The 25,100-nt window shown below is 40.2% G+C and overlaps 1 protein-coding gene across 2 annotated transcripts; it reads left to right on the top strand.

Annotated features, from left to right (window-relative positions):
• The first annotated feature begins 327 nt into the window (after positions 1 to 327).
• On the top strand, positions 328 to 24,455 carry AZI2 (5-azacytidine induced 2). 2 transcript variants are annotated; one of them, XM_042806286.1, is made up of 8 exons: positions 328 to 463; positions 9,510 to 9,739; positions 12,117 to 12,242; positions 12,560 to 12,659; positions 14,396 to 14,544; positions 17,272 to 17,333; positions 20,748 to 20,863; positions 23,765 to 24,455. In XM_042806286.1, exons 2-8 carry the CDS (start codon positions 9,515 to 9,517, stop codon positions 24,151 to 24,153), a joined length of 1,167 nt encoding a protein of 388 aa, XP_042662220.1. In that variant the 5' UTR covers positions 328 to 463; positions 9,510 to 9,514; the 3' UTR covers positions 24,154 to 24,455. The 2 variants fall into 2 exon arrangements, with proteins under 2 accessions (XP_042662220.1, XP_042662221.1); XM_042806287.1 differs by lacking the exon at positions 328 to 463 and adding an exon at positions 492 to 746.
• Positions 24,456 to 25,100: the final 645 nt, after the last annotated feature.

Here is a 25,100-nt window from a genome sequence, read left to right as displayed (position 1 = left end):
TCTGCACCCCCTCTCACCTCTGACTTTGCGCTTACCTGTGCTTCTTGGAGGAAAAAAAAACAAACAAACAACCTAAAAAAAAACCACAAAAAACTAAAAAACCCCGAAGTAGTCAGTGGGCTCTCAGAGCTTGGCGGCCGCAACCGCCCCGCGGGCGGGGCCGGGCCTCGGTCTGCGGCGCTTCCCGAGATGCTCCGCGCGGAGCCCGCCGCGGTCCGCCCGCCCAGGCGGCGGCGCCGCCGCCACTCTCCGTGCGGGAGCCGCGAGCGTCCGGGGCGGGGGCGGAAGGGCCGTGGCCCGCGTCACGTGAGGAGTTCGCTCACTTCCTCGGCGGGGGCGGGGCCGGGGCCGGTGCCCCGGGAGTTTCCCGTGGAGGCCGGGGCCGGGAGCGCGGCGGCCGGCGCTGCCGCCTCTCGGCCGAGGTGACCGCCCGCCTGCCTAAGCCCGAGCGCGGCCCGGAGAGGTTGGTCCTGGCGCGGGTGGCACGGCGCCCGTGGGCGGCCCCGCGGCCCGGTGGGAGAAGAGCGGTTCCCCCCGGGGGCAAGGGCGGCTCTGGCCGGTTTTTAGTTTATTTTCTTAAAGTGGAGCCCCTGCCGTCGAAGGAGCAGGCTGGCGGCGTCTCGCGTGGTGTCCCCGCCCGCGCTCGCCTCACGGGCGAGGCGGGACTGGGCGAGGAGGGGCATCCCCGTGGGGGGACGGGGAGCGAAGCGTAAAGGTTCGGCCAACAAGTTGGGAGCGGGTCTCAGGTAGGCAATAGGAGTAGTTAGAAAGCTGCGCCCTAATTACGCTGGGAGACTGGGTGAGTTTTTAGAGCAGCAACTTGTGCGTTGGCAGAGGGGAATCTGGCAAAGGAAATCAGCAAAGTGGGATTATTAGCACAAGATGTGAAAGCAGGAACGTGATGAAATACTGGAGCGGACCGGAGTACAGGTGTTGCAGGCCCTGTTGGTTTGGAAGAAGGGAGTGCGGGTGAGTTGAGAGAGGCCAGCTACAGACAAGTGTTGAGGTAGTCTTCCGGGCTAATGATGCTTCCAGCTTTTAAGAAATTACAACTTTAAATCCCGGTGTTTCACCTGGTAGGGAGATGCCCCTGATCTCCTCAGATAACTCTGCCCCCCAGCAACTTACAAGTGAGAATGGGTTGTGCTGTAAACTGTTCCAGTGAGTGGTTTTAGGAGCTGTTGCATTTCTTGAGGAATCCCTTTATTTCCCTGCTGTCTTATGCTGTGTGTGTGCGGTAAAATCAGCATACTGAAAGCCAGGTCTGGAAAAAGCGGAGTGAGGGGAGGGTTAGTCTTGTAAGGGTCAATCTGTTCTGGGCTCCAAAGGTTGGGTGGTCATCTGAGATGGAGCTTTCTGAGAAGTGTTATTATGTACTATGGGAAGCATTTAATTTCCTGGCTATTGGTGTGTGATCAGATGCTACTGCTGCTGATAATACCAGTTATCTGTTAGCATGTGTATCCTGGAATTTTTACTGTAGAAACCAAAAGAAGTCTAAGATTACTACTACGTTTTGTTCTTTGAATAATTGCTATTTTATAGAAGAGCTTGTGATAGAAGTGTTTGTCAAGTGATTGCACCGTAACTTAAGTAAGAGACTGTTGCCCCAGATTCAAAGCACAATTTTTGAGCTAACAACTCTGAGTGAGGTCAGAAGGCAGAAAACACTGGTTGAGTGAACTCTAAATCGGGTGGTGGGTTCTGCTAAGGGGGGCTTTTAGAGACTCCTTATGTCATTTATTTACAGTCAACTGCAATCAGTCGTATGGTTTTGCTGTACTTTTATGCTATAATTGCATTAATTAACTTATTTACATGATTATATAATCTTTTTATGTGGTGTTCTTTGTGTATAAAATCGTAAATACTACAAAAATTTGTCATTATGTTTGGGGAGAAAAAATTGAAGTTTGAGAAGGAAAGTGAAGCATAAGTAACTTGAACATTCAAGGTTATTCACTTAGAAGCTGCTAACAGGAACTTGCATTCAAATGACCAGGTTTGTCTGAAATAAGGAGATGTAAACCTGAATATGGAATCACAGAATAGCCCAGGTTGGACAGGACCTGGAGAGATCATCTGGTCCAGCCTTTTGTGGGAAATGGAGCCTAAATGAGATTATCTAGCACCCTGTCCTGCTGTGTCTTGAAAACCTCCAGATGTGATGTTAGTGAATTGCAGGATGACCAACAGCCCTTAAGTGTGACAAGGTTTAACTTGCCTTTTAATAGCTGTAAGAGGTGAGGTGTATTTCCACTTGAATTAAAAGCTAATGCAATTATACAAGGCTTTTGTAATACCTTATCACCAAATTTGTGAACTTATTAAACACTAATTAATCTGACAGTTGAATTGAGTGGGAGGAAATTTATGACTGGGAGGTAGGACTTACTGTTTGTTTTACAAAAGAAGATTTAAAAAACAAACAAACAAACAAACCCTCTTAGCTTTCATAAATAGTTGTCCTTTATAAACGTTTCGAAATGGGAAGACATGAACACCAAGAAAGTGTCTGTTAAAATATTATTCATTGTTAGCATGAGAACATATGGGTTTTTCAGTAACCTTTGAATATACTTCTATTTGATGCTAGAAAGGTTTAACAGCCAGAAACCATCTCGCTCCTACTCATGTTTCTTTGGCAGTATTGTTTCTAATGAGCTTCCGGAATAAATTTAATAGTTTGATAAACAGGATTATATGATAGTGAGAGGACAATATTTAGCTTATTCCAGCTTTCTACCCCCGCCCCCTTCCCCCTTCTCTGATAGTTGTCAGGGAAAGTGGTGGTTGTGACAGCATCCACAGAAAAGCAAATCAAATACATTATGTTGGGGATGCATAGGGTTTGCAAATTAGCGATGAAGATACTGGAGTACAAAACTGTTCAGAGAAAGTAAAAATTACCAAGCACGTTGTCATGAGCGTTTTAGTACTGTTCTAGTTCTTGTGAGAGCAGATTATTTATTGTAAATGGCTTGAGATAGAAAAAATTGCCTGTTGTACCCAAGGAGATTTTGCTTGGCTCCTCTAGCTTACTCGGATGTTCACAGCAAATGAACTACAGCGATCTGGTTTGTGAGCTTGGAGATGGTAACTTTCCACTTCCTGGAGGCAGCAAAAATGAAAGCGATTTGGAGGTCTGATTTAGCTGATGTGCTGACGTGTTTCTGAAAGAGCCACAAGTATGCTGAGGCTGCAGGGCTGTGCCCTTGTACACATGGACTCTCGGGGAGTGCTTTGGGGCTGTGGACTTTGTCCGTAGGAAAGGACGAGCAGTGGCCAACGCTAGCAGCTACTGAGATGTGTGCGTGCAGATGATTTGCTCTAAAAATGGAGCAACCACCTGTAAAAAGCAATGTCTCTCTCTGTAGAACAGACTGTTCATGACTGGAATCAAAGACTGCCTAAGATTTTTGAGGGAGAGATGCAAACTGATAGATGCTTAGAGAGTCTGCAAGTCTTGCTTGTTTTAGCATCATGTGTCATATACTCCGTATACGCTGTGGAGTTTTTGATGCTGACTGTAGAAATTCTGTGGGTTTTGTTGCTGTGCTGCAGTGTCTTTTTAAAAAGAAAAAAAAAAGTTCTGAAATTAAGGTGAGGGCTGCAACACTCATTCAGAATTCCTGTGGATCAAATGAATTTATTGAATTTAAGGGTTTTTTTTAATATCTGCATGCATATATACAGCCGTGTATGAAAGGCAGGGTAAACCAGTACAAAAATTACCCTCATTATTAACAGCTAGAGACCGTTCCTATTACTATTATGAAGTCAAACCCCTCAAGTCTGGAAGGTAAACAAAATAAAATGGTTCAGACTCTCAGTAACCTTGAAAAAAAAATCAGGAAAAATACCATCTTGAAATTATTTGCATTTGACGTTTGGAAATATTTTGAAAACCATTCTATTCTCTTTCAAATGAAAAGATGAGACAAATGGGAATCTGTTGCATACTGGGAAAACTGTAATGTAATTCTGCTTTTACTGTCTTTCCTCTTGATCCAAGAATAAGATTAGTATTTCAAACTACAGAAATCTGTTTGTGCAGCGATCTGTTTGCTATTAGAGCCTCGGCATCCTGTGTTCCTTGTATGTAAAATGTGTTTTATATTTAACTACCTCCCATGGTGTTAATGACTAATATTTGTAAAATTCCGTAAAGAGCTGTATTTCTGCTAAGTATTAGTAAGAAATGGGAAAACGTTCTTATTCTCAAGATATTTAATATATTAAATCCTAAAGCTGTTCTATAGCCTGCATTAAGCATCCACGAACAACAGAAGTGGGTTTTGGAAACCATTCTTTTCTGTGGCATGTAAAAGAAAACTTAAGTGGTGCCATCTCTTCCAACTTGTATGCTTGTAAACGGAGTTAATTACTCTTGCTAGAACTTAATACTGCATCCTGTCAACAGTGTATTTGGATTGGGTTGGGTTTTTTTAGAACATTAATTATTTAATACAAACACTGGTACTGGTATTCAGTTGATGTATTTATTTTTGGAAGTAAAGATTAAAGTCCTTTTAAATAGGCTGTTTCACGTGTGGATCATTCTTAAAAAAAAAATAAAAAAAAAGTATAACTGTAACATGTTCCTTTGTCACGGGCAAAAGTATTGGGGAGACCTTTCTTGGATTGGGAGGTGTGGTAAGTGGGTTTGTAGAGCTTGCTTTAAGAAGGCCGAGGTAGACGTCTGTTGTAGTCATACACATTAACTTGTCTGTATATTACTTGAAATATTTTCGTGGGAAATCTTCCACTGGTTACTCTAGTACAGATTAGCTTGTGAATTGCAACTCCAGAGGGAGATCAGAATTCACTCAGGTGCTTCAGAGCGCCGGCTCTGGGGCATTCGGTGCATCCAAGCGTAGCTTCGAATTGGAGAAGCCGAGGGAGCGGAATGGCGCGGGGGCAGGGGTCTGTGCTGGGACGGGGGGAGCCGACCGCCAGCTTTGAGGCGGCGTAACTTGTGCAATAATCTAGGGCGTGTATTGTGTCCGAAAACACATCCTTGATTTCTGCTTACAGTTCGTATTTTTTAAACGATGTAATATAATACTGGAGAAGTTAGTTTTTGATGTCTGTCCTGAAAGAGTAAAATAAAAGGCTGCAGCTGTAGTCAGGTGTTTCTTACCGATACAGCCCCAGTTTGTGAGGATTTGTCTTCTGAGGGTTTCTGTCTATCGCTTTAGTAACATGAAAGAGCTGCTTATGGAGAAAGAAGTATTTGTGAGCATGCCTTTTTTTCCTTTCTCCTGACTGCAGAACAAAGAGCTGGGTGAACTGCGCATTTCACCATGACCTTTATAGGACTGCTGATCTTACACTGTTTAACAGCCAGGTTTTATTCTTGTAGGAGTTTATATCTCTTATTGGCCTTTTCATACAGGCTTAGCAGGTGCTGGAGAAGTAACTTCGCATTTATTTTTTTCTTTGGAAATATTTCAGAAAGTGTTTTTTTCAGCATAAACTGTTCAGGGTTTTTTTTTTGTTTTCTTTTTTGGTTGTGTTGATTTATTTGGATATATTTAGCAATGCTGCTCTTATTTTTCTAATGTGACTTTTTTCTTCATGCTTATCCAATTTACACAGCAGTTAGTGTGTGTATTATAACTTGGTTTTGAGTCATCATGCACCTATAAAGTACAGAAGTCATAGCACTTTTTTTACTAGGAACTATCTGTCATATAATTCTGTAGACTGAGATTTGAAACTTTTTGAAATATGCAATAAAAGGAGTATTTAGTAAGCACAGGCAACAGACTGATTTTTACTAATAGAGGTAACAGTTAAAATTATTTTGTATTAACTCATACCTGAGATTTGATAAATGCATTTTTTTAATTTTTTTTTTCTCTTCTATAAATTTGTTACAATTTTTGCAGGTGTTTGTTTTTTTTTTAATTTAACTGTTGTTTTGTAGAATAACTATTATGGGAGGAAATGGGGACTTATTTAGAATAAAATTCGTAAAGACTTTTCCTTTCAGATTTACTGACAGTAGCATCGTGAAATCCCTCTGAAATCATAGTGGCTTGCTTATTTTGCGAAGAAGAGGTGCTTTTACTTTCAAGAGTAGTGCTCCTTTCCAAAAGCAGAAATGTCCTTTATGAGGTAGGGAGAAATCTCAAAATACCAACAGCTTTTTGTTTTTTGACTGTCTACATTATGGCTTTTTGAAGTGATCTTACGCTAAACTTAAGAGTAATGTAAATATCTTACTATATTTCCTCCATATGATGCTCTAAAATTCTCAGTAAATTGGTATTCAGTTTCATTTAAATTTCAGTTTATGCAAATCTGTCCATTTATTGAAAGTGAAGTCTGAAGGCTCTATTTTTTTTTTTTTCCATGTTGTTGGGCGTGATTTGAATTGTGTTTCTTGCAAAGCTGTAACATGCATTTTTTTATGATTGTGGCAGTGTAATATGGTGTGTGGATATTATTAATACTTTGATAATAGAGATAATGAAAGATAAAAATAAAGTATATACCATAGGAATATTGGGGTGATTTTCCCTTCTTGGCAGGCTGTTGAACTTCCAGTACAGAGAAGCTTGTTTTGTGGTAATTTTATTTATTTTTAATAATTGAAGCAAAAACTTTAAATATTGCACAATTCCTTCTGAATTACTTCATTTAAGCCTACGTAAGGTGTGTTGCCACTTCCCCTCCGAAGTGTTACATCATCAGATCTGATTTTAAAGGGATGAGCTAAGAGGAAAGTGTCCTATTTGGGCACCTTTCTCTCAGTAGACTTCTGTTTTGTAGGAACTTTGTTGTCACTTAGTATCCAATAAGATTAGTCAAAAATGTGTATATGGGATCTTTCCGAAACAGTTGTCTTGTGTGTAGAAATTTAGAAAAATGTGTATTGCAAGCCCCTTGAATTATGTGGAATTACATACGTATCTTCTAAATAGCATCCAGTCCTGGCTTAGAGAGCAGCATCAGAAAACCAGAGTGGCATAATCCTGTAAGCGAAATGAGGTCTTCGAAGTAAAAAAATGGTAATGTAACTAGTCCTCTTAGCAGGTGCAGGTTAAGTGTGTACCTGAATTTATAAAATAGTATTTGTGTATGCTGAGTCTTTTTTGGAGGGTTTTGCTCTTCTGGAAGCTCACAAAGGCAATAGGTTTTAGTTAGCAAAATACAGAGTAAATACGGTCTAGTCTACTAATGTTGTCTCCTGTTTTCCCTTAATGCCACCTCCTGGTGGAACTAATGTGTGTAAGAAATAGGAAAAGTATGATGCTCAAGTTTAGGAGCTGTAGGAAAGTGTGGGGGTAAAGATGTATTTTATGTACAAGGTCACACCATCTGCTGCTTTCCTCAAGAGATAATGATAAGCTGTGCCACTTCTTTAATGACACTTGAGTCTAGTGTTCAGAGGAAAGGAGATGCGTTGCCGTGAGAGGGCAAGCTCTTGGAATTTGATGAGATGGGTGACAAGACTTACAGGGCCCTTGGTAAAACGGGGGAGGAAGAGCTATTATGTTATGCTCATCTTTGAAGACAAAATGAGCAATTCCCTCAGTTAGTGGAGTTTGAAAGATGTAGTGCTTTCGGTCAAGGTCACCTTGTGCATAGAGTGGTATTATTCTTACAATGAAAAGCGAGCAAATCTTTTTTTGCAAGGCTCTTTCTCCTTAAGTATGAGGCAGAGCAACAGGCAAGGGAAGCTTAGGCTACCTATTTTGTTAGAACACATCATACAGCATAAAGGCATCTGTTTGCCTCCTGGAGATAACCCTTAAAAGGACTTCAGTTTCCGTTTGTAGCGTTCTTGTCTTTTTTTTCACTGTTGCAACTCCACTGCTGTCTAGTTAGTATAAATGTGCTGTCACAGCTTTTTATCATGTTGTCTGACTGGCTTGGAGCAAATTGAGACAAATGTGATAACAGCACCATTGTTCAACTATAGCTGTGCTACAGCTCTTCATAATGCTGCAGCCCATGTAGCTTTTCCATTGCTAGCACAGTGAGAGAAATTTGACCACGTAGATAAGCTCCAGGGCAGTTGATCCCTTTACTTCCTAGTATCACTAAACACATGGAAGTCTAGTTTGAATTTAAATAACAAATACACAGTAGAGACAGCAATTGTGGCTGTGGGTTTTTCCCTTACTGATGCCTGCCTTTCCTGCAGAGTTCTGCCAGTCAGGTCAGTTTTCTGTTGAAATAACTTTTTCCTACGATACAAACTGTCTTAATCACGCTCGTTTCTTTCATTGCAGCATTTCTGTTGGTTCATTAGCTAATCATCAGGAACCTAAAGATTTGTTCGAGGGGAAAAAAGTAAAAATAAAAATCTGCTTTTGGTGGAAGTAGCATCGATACTTTGTTTAAGGGGAGGGACAGATGTTATGAGGTGCGGTATAACATTTGTCAGTACTGCACAGAAATGCAAGGAATTTTGATCTTCATAACTAAGTAAGAATGAGCTCTGTCATCGGTTGGTTGGGTTTGGTTTGGGGTATTTTTGGGGAGGTGGGGTGTGTGGTGTTTAATTTTAAATCAAATCCCTGAACTTATAACTAGTACATATCCTTATAGCTAGTATATATCCTTATAGCTAGTATATATCCTTATAGCTAGTATATATCCTTATAGCTAGTATATATCCTTATAACTAGTAACATTAAGGAAAATGCTGTTAGGGCTTTTCCCTTAAAACCTGGAGTTCAAGAAAGTATATGGAGTTTTTCAAAGGTCCTATTTTCTTCTTGAATAGTTGCTGTGCCTGAATGATGCATGTTGTAGCAAAAACTCAATGTAATGGTTACTTTGCATTGGTCATTCAGGTGGATTTGCCTAGTATTTTAGGGTGATACTTTTATTATGGTCAGATAGTTGTCAGTTTTTTTCCATGCATGTTGAGGCAGATCGTGTTATTATGTTCTCATTCTCACCATATTTGCAGTCAAGAATTACTGTAACTGTTGTTCAGCAGGATGTTTTCTACTGTGACCACGTAAGGAATAGCTACTCACGCAGCCTCTTTAAGGACTAAAGCAAGTGTACCTTACGATTCCATTTTAAAGTTTGGGAACAGTACAAATATTTGCATTCATGAATGAAGGAAATTTGGCACGTGCACTCAGGAACCGCAGTAGTTGGTTGATTTCTTGCAACTGTAATCTCTTACTGCTCAGTGCTGGCTTGCACACACTCTAGTATGATGTTCCTTTGGAGTTCAAATATTTGGCACCAGCCAAATTCTAGGATGGTGTTAGGCCTTAATTTGAGGGTTCATGAATCTGATGTGTGTTCAAAATATTTTGATCAAGTAACAGTGAAAGATGCTTCTTTTATAACCAATGTATTTTCAATGTAAAATGTATTTCAGGATTTTTCTGCAAGATTAATATATTTCGTAATTTTTCAGTCTTGTCAGACAGAAACACTCAGCAGTGTTATTTTGGAAGATTTTCAGACTTGAGACTCTTGATGAATTCGTCTTTGTGAAAATTTTACACTCGTATCTGTCTTTTTAACAGCTGTCATGGAGGAGTTGGTAGAGGATGACATCTGTATTTTGAACCATGAAAAAGCAGACAACATTCATAAGAGAGATGGGGAGATTCCTGTTTCATCTTACAGTGGAGATGAGTCTGTTGCCTCACACTTCGCACTTGTCACTGCATATGAAGATATCAAGAAACGACTAAAGGAGACAGAGAAGGAGAACTCCCTCTTAAAAAAAAGAGTGAGAATTTTAGAAGAGAAGGTAAGAAAAGAGTTGATTTACCAGCTTCTGGTAGTAGCTACTTTTTTTGCTCCTGGCCAGATGGCAGAGCAGATGGTTAAGTAGTTAAAATACGTACTTAAAATAATTTCCAAGTTAAAAAGTTTTGGCAAGTTGCTTTACTTGTTTAAGTGAAACACAGTTTGTTCCTCTGGTAGTCTAGTTACATCATACTGGGATTTTTGAATTCTTACTGGGCATGTATGTGATGAAATGCAGTAGTGTCCTGCAAAGACACTAGCTTTGATTCAGAAGGATATGTAGTTGCATTGGATCGTTACTGTACTTTATCAGCCTCTTTAGCAAAAGAATCTCTTGGGCTCAGCCTACCAAAATGATAAGGAAAAATTGGTTGTTAAGAATATCTAACTAGGTCTAGCTAGTAGCAATCGCAAACATGAAACACCAAGTTGCAATGCTTAACATAGAGGTGGTGGCTGGCTATTTTTTGATGCAGTAATTGTAAAATGTAAAGGAATACTAGGAGTTTGTTTTATATGCAGTTTGTCATGGCCTTAGTCTAGTGAAGTTTGTGAAAGCTAAAAATTTACCATGGCACGGGCTTTTCTGCCCCGGGTAAAGAATGCTGTCGTTTAACGTATACCCGTCGTTCCGTGGTGAGTGTCTTTGTACTGCAGGAGGTCTTGACTTTGACAGATTGCTTTCTTGTTAATGTAAGATAGAAAGCTAGATCCTAGAGTTAGAGCTGAGACATTTATTAGAACGTAGGTCTAAATATGTGCCATTGACTCTTAAAAGCTTACAAAGTATGTGTTATTTCGTGGCATTGGAATGAAGAGCTTGAGTCACACTCGGTACAGTTTTTGAAACACTTATTCAGGAATTCTTGGTGACTAGTTTGACAGGATTGACTTTCTGCTGAAAGGCAAAACTTTCTCAGCACTTTATATAAGGTCCAGGGGGGTGATGGTGATAGGAATAGAGTGCTAAACTGAAAATTCTCTGAACCACGCTGCGTATGACATCTTTTATGTGGTTACTTAAAATCACAAAAAACAGGACTTGGACCTTGACGATCCCTTTTAGTCCTGTGTCTTTTGGTTTGGCCTGGTTCAGCTTAATTGTCTTGAAGATGATACTTTGTTTTCCATAGAGAAAACTTCTGGCTTAGTTTGTGAATACCAGTGAAATGTTTCTAGGAGGGAGAGGCATTGAGAAGGCCCAGACTGTTAAGTAGCAGAACTTTGAGTCTTTGTTAATGGCTAGTGTATCTGTAAGGTAAAAAATACATGGGGAGTTACCCCTCTTGAGTTTTAAATTTCAAAGAGTATGGAAGCTTCCAGAAAGTTTAATAAGCTTATTTTCTATCTGAATGGCTTTACTTGGGGAAGGAAAATGCAAAGGACAAAACTTAAAATGAGTAGTAAACATACTTTGAGGGTCAATACTAAAAGCGGAGGGCAGAAGCTTTGTATCTTTATGGCTTGCCTTCCCATACTTTCTTTCAAGCAAACGCTTAAAAGAAGAGATATTTAAGGTAGATACATAACTGTCACCTCTGATTTCTCTAATTTTGTTTTTGGTATGGCTCTTAATTTTTAAGAAAACATATATACGTTAATCTGTTGCAAGTGTCTACATAAGGTACACTGAATGTGTTCAAATGCCTCAACAATTTAAACGTTCAGGATAAACAGGATGAAAAAGTTAATGCAACACTTAATCAAAACGAGAACTTTCTATGTGGACAGATGTAATTTGATGCAAGACTTACCTTCTTGCTGTCTCATTAAAAATACTGAATACATTTTAACTCTGTTCCCCTCTTTCTGACAATCTAGTCGGTAGTGCTTATTCCTCCTTGCTTGTCTCTTGCTCTAGCAGGCATTGAGACAGTGGTGATCTGGAAGTTAATAGTTATTTGTAAGATAATTCAGCTTTGGCTTTTGCCACATAAATACAGTGAAAAAAAATCTTTGTTTAAATTATGAGTCATTTAAAAAATTATGTTACTTTTCCTCTTAATTTTCTATGTTACGTCTCTATATGCTTAAAACTCTTCTTCCAAAAAGCAGTTTGTACCTTATCAGAGCCTGGAAAAAATATGATTAAGGGGTTGTCATTATGAGTAATCATGTTTTTTAAATACTCATAGCAACAAACTAGCAAGCCTTAAATATGGTTAGAGATTGCAGATTTTGTAAGGAGCCCTTGTTGCGCTTTTGTAAAAAAATTTGGTCCATATCAATGTGTTGGATTTAATTTGTTTTCTGAACTAAAGAAAAAAAAAATGCTATTAGTTTAACGTTGCAGACTGTACTACTGCACTTTTAAACTTTTGGAGTTCTCAGTGTGACATACAAAACTTCTTATTTCTCATGTCTGTTTAAACTTTCAGCTGCTTGGCTCCCGGCTGGAAGAGGAATGCAGTTCAGTTGGACGCGAGCAAGTAAATAAGGCATACCAAGCCTACCGAGAGGCCTGCATTGACCGAGACAATCTGAAAAGCAAACTGGATAAAATGGTATGCCTCTGAGTAATAACTTAAAGGCATGTTATATAGGTACTGCACAGTTAGTAAATGTTTACTGTGAAATTAATTTTATTTGCTGAAAATCTGTGGTGTTTGTTTTATCACATCTTTAGGTTTTTAAAGTACATGATGATACTTTATGTAGGAATAACAATTTGAAGTATCTCAGTTTTTATTACTGGGGTAGGCTAATGCTAAAAAAAAAAAAAAATCAAAGCAATAGTTTTCTTGGTTGTAAAAAAAGAAGTTGAATTCTGAGATCTGATAGAAAGAAGCTTCACAAGTGGCTTTCCCCGCCCCCAAAATAGGTGAAAGAAAGTGCGGAATCGTTGAAAACCTTGAATGAACAGTTACAGTGTAAAGAAGTAGAGCTGTTACAACTGAGAACTGAAGTGGAAACTCAACAAGGTATGCATTTGGTTACTTCATCTTAACGTACGCTGATTAGTCTTAGTGGTTATATTATGATCTCGGGGCATGAAGAGGCTTAACCCTATAGTGGCTAGGGAAGAGAGGAATATCCTGCAGTGAGGGACCTTGAGCTTGGACATGTGTTTGTTCTTGTAAATGGTGACAGGCATGTTTGATTATCACAGACAAGGAGCTCCCTGGTAAAAATCTGAGGCTGTCATCTTCTTCGGCTGTAGGTTATTTAATAATTTGAGAGATGTGCACTACCTGACAGTTATTAGGCTAGTCACCTGCATCTCTGGACCCCACCAGCTTTTCCTCAGGGTGGGGTAGGGGCGTACCTGTTTGAGTATCAGACAGTATCCAGTCGATACCACCTCTCTGGTAGCTGCAGATGATCTGGTATATTGCTTTGTTTCACTGTTGGGGTGGGACAGGTACACGAGGATGTTGGAGAGCAATAGCTGCAGTCCACAACAGCTCTTTAAAGGGCTGGGGGTGAAGAAAGGTAGAAAGATCCTGGTTGTAGAGAGCCTGATGGAAAGAGGAAAGAGAAGCAAACTGTGTACCCTGGCAATTCCAAAGGCCCAAATCCAGCTTCTGTCACTGCCACTGTGAAGAGTGCTGTGTGGATGATAGGTATATAAAATAAAACTCTATGGAAGAAAAAAATAATCTTTATTAATGTACTGTTACAAGGAAAAAGAAGAAGAAAATATCATCTGTGTAAAGTTAGAGATATGGACTGGACTTCAGATTCTGTACAAATCAGGTATTTGAAGGGTACTTGTACGTATTACTGTGCTTGAATTGGATTGCTTTGCAAGAGGACCTCAAGCATGTAATGCACTACTTCAGTTGCACGAGTTTTTAAACCTAGAAGAACAAGCCACATGTAGTAGTAGTATCGTTGTCGAGGGCATGGTGGTTTAAAGAGGTAAGAAGTGCAGAGTTTATAAAGAGAGCTCTGAAAATGTGGTGATTTCAAGCCTTATTTAGTAATCAATTTTACTCATAAGTGAGCTCTGAGTACCTTGTTTAAGAAAAATCAGTGTAGTTTAAGCTTGTTTAAATTGTTAAATCTAGGAGTGAGTGTACCATGCAGTTGAAGGCTTAAGGGTTTTCTTCCTGTCATGTTCTTTCTTTTTGTGCTATCTGCCTACTACTGATTTGATGCTAGGGTTATCTTAGGTTGTGTCTTAATAGACACCGTGTGAATTTCTTCTGTCTAAGAAGACTTATGTAGGTCTAGACTTTACTCTTTTGTTTTGATCGTATCTTGTGTAGTTCTGTTTGGAACTTCTTGATATTAAGCTTGGGAAAAACTTAAGGTAACTTAAATCTGAGGGAGGAGAAGGCTTATGTTTTCAAAGCATGTAAGAAGTATGCAAGTTGGTGTATGTATCCTGTGTATTTGCCATTAACAGATTTTTTTTATTATTATTATTCCCAGTGCCTTTTCATGCTGTCACTTCCTTTTTTTTTATGTAAAGTCTCCAGTGCATAATTGGAAAGTAGGACTCGGTACTTTAAACTCAGAAAATATCCTACTTCTCTGCCAGCAACTGTACCAGTATCACTGTTTCTCTGTTGTCATAGACTGCAGTTTCTTCAGAATACAGAGGATATTTTTTTGTAGGGCATGGGCTGGTTAAAGTGAAACTTTACATGTACAAGAGTTGCGTGTCTTGAACCGAGACTGAAATCTGGTTGTCTTGGTTGTCTTTTTACAGTGATGAAAAATCTGAATTGTACTCAGTCTAGCTGGGAAATAGAGAAGCTGAGCAGTGACCTGAAAGTGCATAGTCTGGAACAGGATCTAGAGAAGCTCAAGCAAGAGTGCAACAGTCTCAGGAAGGAGTTGCAAAAATCCAAGCAGAAGGTACCTCTATTTTTTAAGGAATTTTTGTACTGATAGATTTGGCTGTGTGTACAGTATGATTAAGTCCCTTGTTCAAGCAAAATAAAGGGTAAACAAAGATATATAAAGTATATACTTGAGTGAAAGATTAACATCCCAGTAAAATTAACCTTAAATAGTCTCGTAGACTGGCTTGTTTCTTGGAAATAGTACGCTTACATAGGTGACATTTCCCAGCCACTGCCCACAGAACAACAGAAAATAGAGCTTTACAATTTCTTATAAATAGCCAATCAAGTCGAAGTGTCCTGTGCTGGTATTTGTCTCGGGCTGGACTTCTTGGAAAGTTTGGGCAAAACCTACTTGGGTTTTGGTGTTGGTTGGGTGGGTTTGTTTTTTTTTATTATTATTATTTATTTATTTTTATTTGTTTGTTTGTTTTGTTTTTTAAGAAACAACCAAATGCTTATGTTAAAAGATACCACAAACTTGGTTTAAGGAGCTCAAGCACTTTTCTTTAGGGTAGTTGCATGCAGTTTGTCAGGGAGGTGCATTTTTGTAACAAGGTTTCCAGAATCCTGCTTATACCTCTTTTAGTCTGGGGCAGATGTCTGTGGTGAGGGACTCATTGGGTAACGGAGATGTGGTTAGGATCTCAAAAAGGAAATTAAGATATCTTAACAGTAATAAAATGCATTAAGTTTTAAAAAAAAAATCATGTCTAGTGCGTGCTTACTGCTTTAAAAGTGGCAGGCTCTGGGACTCATTGAAGTTACACAATAAATTTAGAAGGTTTAAATGTGATTGCTTGAAGAGGCAGACTCTTTTAGGTTTCTTGTGGTCATTAATAATTATGATTATGTAACCTCATTACGTAATATTTGAGCGAGCCAACATTTGACATATGTAAGACTTGCAGGTAGAACCCTTGCTTGACCCTCACCCTGCCCTCAAACAGGATTTGGTTTTAATTTGGAAATGCTTCTTTGGCTCTTTTTTCTTACGGGCACGCTTACATTACTACAGAAATGTACTTTTGAAGCAAATCCCCCAATCACCACTGCCTGCTGTGCAGTCAGGAGTACGGGAACCGGGTTCCTTTTGGAGGAAGCTGAGAAGGTGCACCCCAACCTCTCAGAGCCAGCCTGAAGTGAAGCTCTTCCCCCCTGCTGCTCTCAGAGCATCCGTAGTTGGGGTGTTGGGTTCTCAGCGCTGAATGCGCCTCTGCAGACCTGCTGCTGTCACACCACACCCCGCTTACACCGACAGACGTCCGTGCACCGATGGTCTTGTCTCGGGTTTAATCTGTTTTTTCCACTAGGTGGGGATAAAGGATGTCACCTGGCAGGCATGCGAGGGGTTCGGGTAACTTCTGTTACTGTTGGTGGTTGTTTTCACTTGGATGGGGAATTCTGCTAGGTGTTTTCAGCAGCTTGCAAAGTCTGAAGGCACACGGTGACTTGTCGGCAGCTCTAGTCTTCGGGTAGCTCTGCAGAATGGAGTAACAGCTACATAAATAATTGAAGATTGCAGCTTGGGTTGTGAGAAGGAATGTTGCTAGAAAGAATGGACTCAAATAGCAGTTGTAAGGAGTACTAGGCATGACACTGCTTAAATAATGCTTATGTCAGCAGCTTTTCTTGCAAAGAACAAATATAAGGAACAGCCTTTTTCTTTTGTTAACATCATTTTTTGATCCTGGGAACTGCTTAATAGAGGAAATAAAAAGGTACAAGTTTTCATATGTGGGGTAATACAGCGCAATTGTGGGGCTTTGTTTTTTTTTTGTTTTTTTTTTTTTTTTAAATGAAATAGAATCTGTGATGGGTGGTGGGAAAGAGTTCAGGAGGGGGGAAATACTGTCAGGTGAAATACAGGGAAATGTGATCGCTGGGCAATGACAAGTCAGCATTGTTTCAAACCCAGCTGGTATTTTCATTATTACTGGTTTTACATTAGTTACAATTTTCAGATATTTTTTACCTTAGGTAAGTACACTTCTTTTTTCTTTTTTTTTTTTTCTATTTTTAGATATTCTTATTTGGGTTTTGCATTGTAGTTGGTGCAGTGTGTACGTTACTGACAAGTTGCTTGCAATGGGAGCAGGAAGGGAGCATGGAGAGAAGGGATGTGGATGGGAACTCATCACAGGTGATGGGCTAATACGAACATGGTTAACGAAGGGAGCCCCGTGTTTGATTTGTTAACTGGCCCTGTGAACTGCAGTGAGGCTGCTTGTACTCACCATTTAAAGCAGTCTTTCAGTCTCAAGGGATAAATTATATTTTCTCATAAATGTAACTTGTGGAATTAAATCTATACTGAAATGGTTTTCTTTAAATTAAAGGTCTTTATAGACTGGGACAGGGAAGGAACAAGAGAAGACTGATTCAATTTTTAATTCAAGTCAAAAACCTTTCTCAATTTTTGCTTTTCAAAGAATCACAATTTCCAAGAGCTCAGCTGTTTGGTTTGTTTTTTTTTTTTTTTTTTTTAAAAAAAAGTGAAGGAAGAGAGAGAGTATGGCTGAGCAGTGCTTTCACACAAGTAGGTAATTTAAGCATTTTTAAGTGGAAATTCTTAGCAGATGTCTTTATGTCCATTTTGAAAACCACTGCAGCCAACACAAAAGACTACTCCTGAATTGTGATATTAGAGAACTTGTAGTTTCATTGCAGTAATTTCAGATAGAGGATCTGAAATCATACAGTCGTTCCTTCTTTATCATCCCCTCATTCTGTTATGCAGGACCAGGCTCAGGATGAAAATCCATTAACTGGAGACCTACTTCAAAGGCAAGACATCCAGAGGTAGGAAAATCAAGTGGCTCTCATGTTTTAGTTTACTGAGGGACAGGTATTTGAACAAGTAAATATTCTTGCAGCCTGTTCAAATTGTTATTTGAAATTACATAATCTGCTTTCAAGTCTAGGTATACTGATTGAGCAAGATCATTTTAATTCTTTTTTTTTTTTTTGTTATATTGGCAGTCCAGGATGATGATGATAAGAACACATTTACATCTTCAAATTGTTGTACAGAAAATGAATGTTAAGTTATATTGTATTTAAAAATCTGCTTTTTGATAATTAGTTGACTTGATGAGGTGCTAGATAAATTTCAAAGTCTAATCCCAGCTGTGCAATATCTTCATTCTGTGTATGGGAAGGTTTCTGTATTTGCATAGCTGATGGCTTCAGATCTCTTGCTTAGTGTTGGAAGATGCATTCTTACTTAGTGCAGTGCAATAATATTTCTATTAGAAGACATTTTAAAGGATTTTTTTTTTTTCCTAATACTGAGGAGTCATTGTGTGACCTATTCAAAAAGAAATAGCAATTTTCCAGGAAAAATGCTGACTTATCAAAAAGCATTTGTTCTCATTTTGCAGCTGTTGAGATAATAATTGTGCTAAACCTAAGCATCTATACTATGTTATCCTGTCGAGTATGGGTGCTTTATTGGAAAGTATATGTGTATTCTTTGATTCTTCACGCAAAAGAACAATTCATGAATGCATGGAGGCTTCCAACTGTTTTGTCTTGCAGAAATGAAGCACTAACTGCATCATCCCTTACGCTGTTATGCCCGTTCGTGTAATTACACGACTTTCCACAAGAGGGAAGACTGGCCCTTCCTAATGACGGGTGGTTCAGCGGAACACCTTGTTGCTTACTTGCCTCTTGAACAGACGGGAAAGGAAATCAGTCACTGAAAGAGAACGGCACAGATATTTCTTTTCATATGTTCTCTGGTGTAATGAGAATAATACTACACGGGCTATACACAGATTACACTTTCACCTTGCCTGGCTAGCTAGCTAGCTAACACTTTTTCTTGTGGTTTCTGCTGGAGCTTCGTAGTCAGTCTTACACGCCTGAGAAAAGGTGCTATTTCAAGGTAAAGCAGTTGGCTCTTTGATCTTTCAGAGCAGATTTCTTCCACAAAATGATGTTCGGGTGGCAACCATATGAATTAGCCTGTGTACAGTATAGTATTTACTGTAATCTGACCTAAATAATGGAAGCGTAATGTGTACTGAATATATAAATCTCTCCAGAAATCTGTGGAAAAACACTTGAAAAACCTCCTGTGCGAAACATTTGTCGTAGGAAGCAATCCTGCTGTTTGTGGGAGATGGAGGCGTTTGCAGTTAACTTTTTAGAGAGTAATTATTTCACATTTGTCAGCAGCCTGCAAATCTGACTTTAAATTCTGAGTTTGCAAATCTACTCCGCCGAGGATTTAGATTGGCTATCACCGTCAAGGTTTATCCTGCATGTTAGAAGGCAGGACAGGATAAACTTCAGAGCGTGTGGAACCTTTGGTTTTCAGTTGCAGATTGCTTGAAAATTAGGCTTTGCAGGGGGATTCTAGGTCAGTATTCCCAAAAACAGTTAAAACGTTTTGTGGGATTTAAGTGGAATTCTCGTACCTGCATGCCTTTGCCAGTTGCTTTTTGAAGTGCTAAAGTGCACGTTACAAAATTTACGAAGCACTTGCCTTCTGGTTGGTGGCAGAGGCTGAGCTGCTCTTATATTTACCACTTTTATACGTAAATATATTTAAATATTGGATGGTTCTGTTTGATCTTATTTTTGAGACCAAAACAGATGAATAAATTGTGGTTGCCACATCAACTTCATTTTTAAATTGCCCTCTCTTACAAGTTCAGAGAGCCAAATGGATTCTGCCGTGAAAAAGCCACGGGTTTAGCCAAACTTCTTGAAATACCAGTTCTGAAAATGAACTTTCCATCTCTCAGAATTGCTGATCCTTACAGCCTCCTCTGTTCTTCTACAGAGCTTTTGAATCTGAACTTTTGTATTCTGGGAAAATATTTCTCTGCATGGAAGCAAGTTTAATGTCTTTGTTTTAAGGGAACTCTTTTAGCACTAACTTGCAGAACAGAATAATAGCTGTTTCTCAGAGTGCTTTTGAACACGTTCATGTCTGATAAATTTCATGCAGGACTGATCCTGAATTGATATTTTAGAGGGATGCAAATCTGTATATATTCATGTTTGGAAAAACAGTGTTTATGTAGCTTAATAGTTCTTAGTCATCGCAACAATAGTTTGAGGCACTGAACTGTTTTCAAATACATGTCTTCTAGGTGAATATAGTGAGGAAGAAAGAAATATTCTGAAAAATCTCATCCATGATACTTGTCCTCAATAAATGTTGTGGTAGAATGTTGAGCGTTAAGAAAAACATTAAATCATTGATTTCATGTTTAAGTTGTAGTAACTGCATCCTTGTGTCTTTGAACACTAAGTTAATTATTAATCAACGTAAATGTTGTGTTCAGTGAGCCTTTGCTCAAAATTTTACCAAGAAACATATGGTGATGTGGACTTTTCTGATTTTTTTTTTTTGTTGTTGTTGTTTTGTTCTTGATTTTTCTTACCAGCTAATAACCAGAAACTTCAATGTTGGGACAGTGCTGCTGTTGCTGACCATGTTTCTCATATTATCCTATCTTACCAGAGAATGAGTTGGGTCGCTGTTTTTTAAACTGTCTGATAAGGCAGTGAAGCCAAGAATTTTGTAATTTTCCATATGTCTTCCCTCTTCAGCAGTGTATTAACATAAATTAGATGACTTGAATAGGAAACGGTGTATTTTATATTCCAGTTTGGTCTGTGTGTGGGTGCTTAGTTTGGCTCTTGGGTATCTAGTCCAAATTCACTGTAGCAAAATGAGCGGCGTAGAGACCCCAATGCTGCTTTTGATGTGGAGATTTAAAACGATGGTTAATTAACATTACTGGGGTCATGACACATGATGGTGCGTGTGGTCGTTTATCAGAAGCCATTCAAAGTTAATACTCTACCTTGTTTGCAGTCTAGGGTCCATTTAATATATTTTCTAAAAAGTATTCCCTGGAGATTACTAGTTTTCTAGTAAGATGGTTAGTTTCAAATAATGAAATTGGAGACTATGCGTCATATTTCTTTCCATTTGGGAAACTTGAAAGAATCCTCTAGAATGTTAATATATAATACATTATAGATTGTAATATTGCAAGAGTCAAAGCGTACAAAAGTCCATCAGTTTAAGATAATTGTCAGTACTGATTAATTTCGAAATATGGTACTTTAGTAAAATTAGCAGTGTATGTCAGGCAAAAACCTGTTAATGCTCGATGAGCATGTCAGTAGGCATGGGGGTGCTTTAAAGGTGCCAGTTATTTAACTTCTAAAAAATTTTTGTTTTGGAAGTGTACAAGCAGCATACTGGGAACTGAAGAGAGAAATGTCTAATTTGCGTCTGGTGACTGACGTGCAGGCTGAGGTTCTGCGAAAACTGAAAACAAACCCGACGGCGACCCAGAAAGGCAAGTCAGTGTTTGCAGTAACAGCGTTCACAGACACAAGCGGTTGATGCAAGCTGTACCATTTCAAAAGAAGCTAGCTATCATATCTTATCAGAATCTCATCAATTGAAGTTGATAAGATAGACTGTATTATGGTTCCAGCCTACCCATTTTCTGCTTTTGCTTCTGTCTCATACTGGTCAACTTCACACATAAAGGTGTTGCTGATGTGTTTTTTCTTCAGTACTGTATTCTGTTCCCCTTGTGGCTTTTTTCTCAGTCAAGTGTTGCTTATGTGCACAAGGCTGAGGTGTTAAGTTTACTCGTATTTGACCTTTTACCACAACTACTTCATATTAGGGGGAAAAAAAAAAAATCTTTTTGCAAACACAGTCGTCTTTTCCCAGTATAGAATACATAAAGTATTTGGCAACATTTTAAAATCAGGCTTTAATAGCCTGAAATTCCCTTATGGTTGCGTGTTTCTTTATGTTGGCCTTCAGAAAAGCTGTCTCCTCTGGCAAAACGCTATGCAAGATGACATTTGCTGACTGTCAAAATACAGAGGGGCTGCAAAGCTGCCTCCTTTCTGCTGCTACGTTGCAAATAGTTAAGGGGAAAATAATTTCCATATGAAGTAAGTATAATTTCTCCGAGCAGTTCAGCAGATGGTTCTGTTCCATAGGTCTCTTTTCTCCCAAGGAGCGCGTTGTGGCCCTGGTGGGGGCCGGCTCTCAGCCTGCCTGTTTATCGCTGTGTTTATTCCCTCTGCTTTCTGCTCACTTCAGTCGTGGTATTTACTGTGTTCAGAAAACAGAAGACGCCGGTGAGAGACTGTACATTTGGTTCCGACGGGCGGGTGACAGTCCCCAGTGTCCCCGTCCATTACAAGATCAAGACGTTTTTGTTCCTAAGCACCTCGGACTGGCTGGGGGAGGTCAGGGAGGATTCGCCTCCGGGTCAGTCGCTGCCTTCGTGGCCAGCAGTGGTTAACAGCCCCTCTCTGGTACTTGCCCGATGAACAGACCGACACGTCCTGTGGCCTGGGACATACCCTTACCAGCTGAGGCCGTGTTCCTACAGCTCCAAGACCCATTTGTCCAATAACTTCAACAGAGAAACTGGCAACCGACAAGGAGTTTTTAATCCTTAAGTCTCTCAAGGGTTGCTGGGATCACGTAGTGTCTTTCTGTCCGTATTTTTAACTTGCAGACATCTGTCTTGCCACTGCACAGATGCTGATTTTTCTCTTCTGGTTGGTGAACAGTCTGATTTTCTGCAGTTGCTCATGCGGTTGTATATCCACGGCTATAAAAGGCATTTGATTGATTGGGAACCAGTGGATTTTTGCTTTTGCTTTGTGGACTTTTTTCCAGGAATTTTTCAGAAGTATGTAAGAGTGGGCAGGTTCAGCAGAAATTAAAAGCGTCTTGATTTTTTTCTGTTTACCTTGCTCGTCAGCCACACTTAAGCATGTAATGCAGACGGATCTGTGCTTCACTTTATCAAAAAATCTCGGCTTATGCAAAGTGTGGGTAGAGCTGACTTACTGACTTAAAGCCTCCACTTCCTACACCTGTAGTCCCAGCTATTTTACCACATACGAACCGGTGCCCCTACGAGAGGTGTGTAAAGTCTGCAGAACTCGGTGCGTTCCTGGCTGCTTGTGAGACTTTCGCAGTGTCAGTCGACACGTGGATTCTGCTTGGCTTTATGTTCAGAGGCATTTTCAACAACCGTGTGTCTGCAGGCTTTTTTTATTTGTCTTGGCTTTGTTTGTTTCGGGTTTGTTGTTTCTTGGGTTTTTTTGTTTGTTGGTTTTGGTTTTTTGGTTTGTTTTTTTTTTTTTTTTTTTTTTTTTTTACATTTGCAATCCATTTTCAGTGGATTCTGTTTTTCTTGAACTTCTAACGGTCTGTCGACCTCTAACTGTTCTTTATTCCTGTCAGCACAAAGAGGCCGGATCCAGTGCCTTGGCTTCAGATACGGTGCCTGGGCTGTTGGGAACTGCTTTTGGCTGACATGGGCGAATTGGGCTCCACGTTTTAATTCAGAGTGACAAACGGAAGTTGTATTCTTTGACCAAGACACTGGCTCCTCTTTCTGTCCCTTAAGAACTAAAGTTACAAATCCCAGAGCGTTCTCAAGATTCACGGCTGTGCTGGAAAACTGCCTGTACCATGGGAGTTTCCTTAACCGCAGGAATGGTGAATCTGCTCCCATTGCACGTTACGTAAATCACCGCTGCAAAAAAAAAAAAAAAAATGTCCTGGTTGTATCTGGCCATCTGTTGAGACACAGCTCTTTCATTTCAGGAAGATGCTGTTCTGTTTCAAACCCCTCCCCTCACCAGCAGAGTTTAAAACTCCCCTGGAATTGGAGATGGCTGAAGGCTGTAGCCTGTCGCTTTGCTTTCAGAGGTCAGGCAGTAGTGGAGCACAGAAACGTGCGCTGCCCTCGTGCTGCTTCATGGACAGCGAGAATTCAGCTGCTTGGCAGCCTGAGAACACGACGTGTTAAAGCAATCCGTAGAGCAGGAGGAAGCAGGCTCTGCCTAAGCAGTGCTCTGAATCTCGCCGATTCCTCCACGGAATCTCTGTTGCAGCATTCATTCCAGTCCTGGCAAAAAGCTTCATCGCTTTAGCGGTGTTCAGGTGCGAGCTGGGAGGTTGCCTTGGCTCTGGGTATATTTCAGACATTGCAATTTCAGGATCTCTGTTTCATCTTGCAAAATCAGACTGAGGAGGTTAGTATGTTCAGCTTGCAACTTTTTAGTAGTTACTGAAGTAAAATACGGTCTGAAAATTTGTAGCTCGAAGACGCTGGGTTTAACATCCCTGCTCTACTGTACCAGATTTGGAGTGTATGAAAAATGCATTAGATAACGGAATCTAAAAAATCCTTTTTATCTTCTTTCTTCAGCTGCCTCTACTGCACCAGTACAATGTGTTGACTTGAACATTTCAAAGCTGAATTTGACATCTGGGGTAGCCTATAAAAAACTCTCCAAAAATGATAAAGTATTCAGCAACGCGGGGTCTCCCCCTCCGCCGAGAGATGCAAGAACCCCATCTGAAAGGGTGATTCTCCGAGCATGGACAGATGAGAGACCCGTTCCACTTGATGGCAAGACGTTTCAGGAACACCATTCCTATGGGAAGAGCTCTCTGGAAGATAATTCCTGGGTATTCCCAAGTCCTCCGAAGCCTAATGAGAATGTGTTTTGGGAAATGAGAAATAAAACAACTTTGTTAAACTCTCCAGCAGATTACCTGGATCGGTGTAATCAAAACTGTCTGCACAAGAGTTAAACAATTGTTAGAATGAACTGAGGCATTTTTAGAGCGGCACCTTAATGCCTGAACTTTCGAAGAGGGAAAACAAATTGCCTGAAATGTTCGTTCTTTATTTTTAATTCTAGTTCCGAAACAGCAAGCCTAGTCTTCCTCTGCTGTAAGTCAGAAACAAGTTCCTTGAAGTTAGAGCTGTGCTGGTATAAGGGAAATGCAGAGAAACCTGGCGTGGGGCCTCGATAGCCTTGTACTGCAAATGGCGTACAGGTGCAGGAGATTACACTGAAAAGTGAGTTCTCGGAATAAAACAGAATAATCCAGTTTTGTATTTGTTTGCTATTTGTATGTTGTCAAGAAAATCCTTGATACCCTGTGCTAAAATCTGTACCGGCTCTGAGCTGATTTTTTTGACAGCGTTTTTTTTCAGAGTAAGACAGAAAATGAAGAGCTGGATTATCTCTCCCTTCCTCCTTTCAATGGACTTTGATTCCTCTGCTTTAGAAATGCAGTTTTAACCACGACAGGTGAGATCTTTGAGTGAAAATCCTGATTTATATTAGATAGTGGCAGGCGGAAAATCGCTCCTAGGCTGTCCTGTTCGGGTTGCACCATTTTGGGCCTTATTGTGAATTACACGGGATCCGAAGTGACGCTGCTCAACGCTCGGCAGCCTGGGTGTTCGGCTCGTTTCCCTCCGTCCGTCCGTGCTGTGGGCAGCTCAGCCCAGCTCAGCCCAGCTCAGCTCAGCCCAGCTCAGCTCAGCCCAGCTCAGCCCAGCTCAGCCCAGCTCAGCCCAGCCCAGCTCAGCTCAGCTCAGCCCAGCCCAGCCCAGCTCAGCTCAGCCCAGCTCAGCCCAGCTCAGCCCAGCTCAGCTCAGCCCAGCCCAGCCCAGCCCAGCCCAGCCCAGCCCAGCTCAGCCCAGCCCAGCTCAGCCCAGCCCAGCTCAGCTCAGCCCAGCTCAGCAC

The sequence above is a fragment of the Tyto alba genome, unplaced genomic scaffold, assembly GCF_018691265.1.
Source record: "Tyto alba isolate M040663 unplaced genomic scaffold, T.alba_DEE_v4.0 Super-Scaffold_46, whole genome shotgun sequence".
Taxonomy (NCBI): domain Eukaryota; kingdom Metazoa; phylum Chordata; class Aves; order Strigiformes; family Tytonidae; genus Tyto; species Tyto alba.
This window is presented reverse-complemented; position numbering and strand designations above follow the sequence as displayed.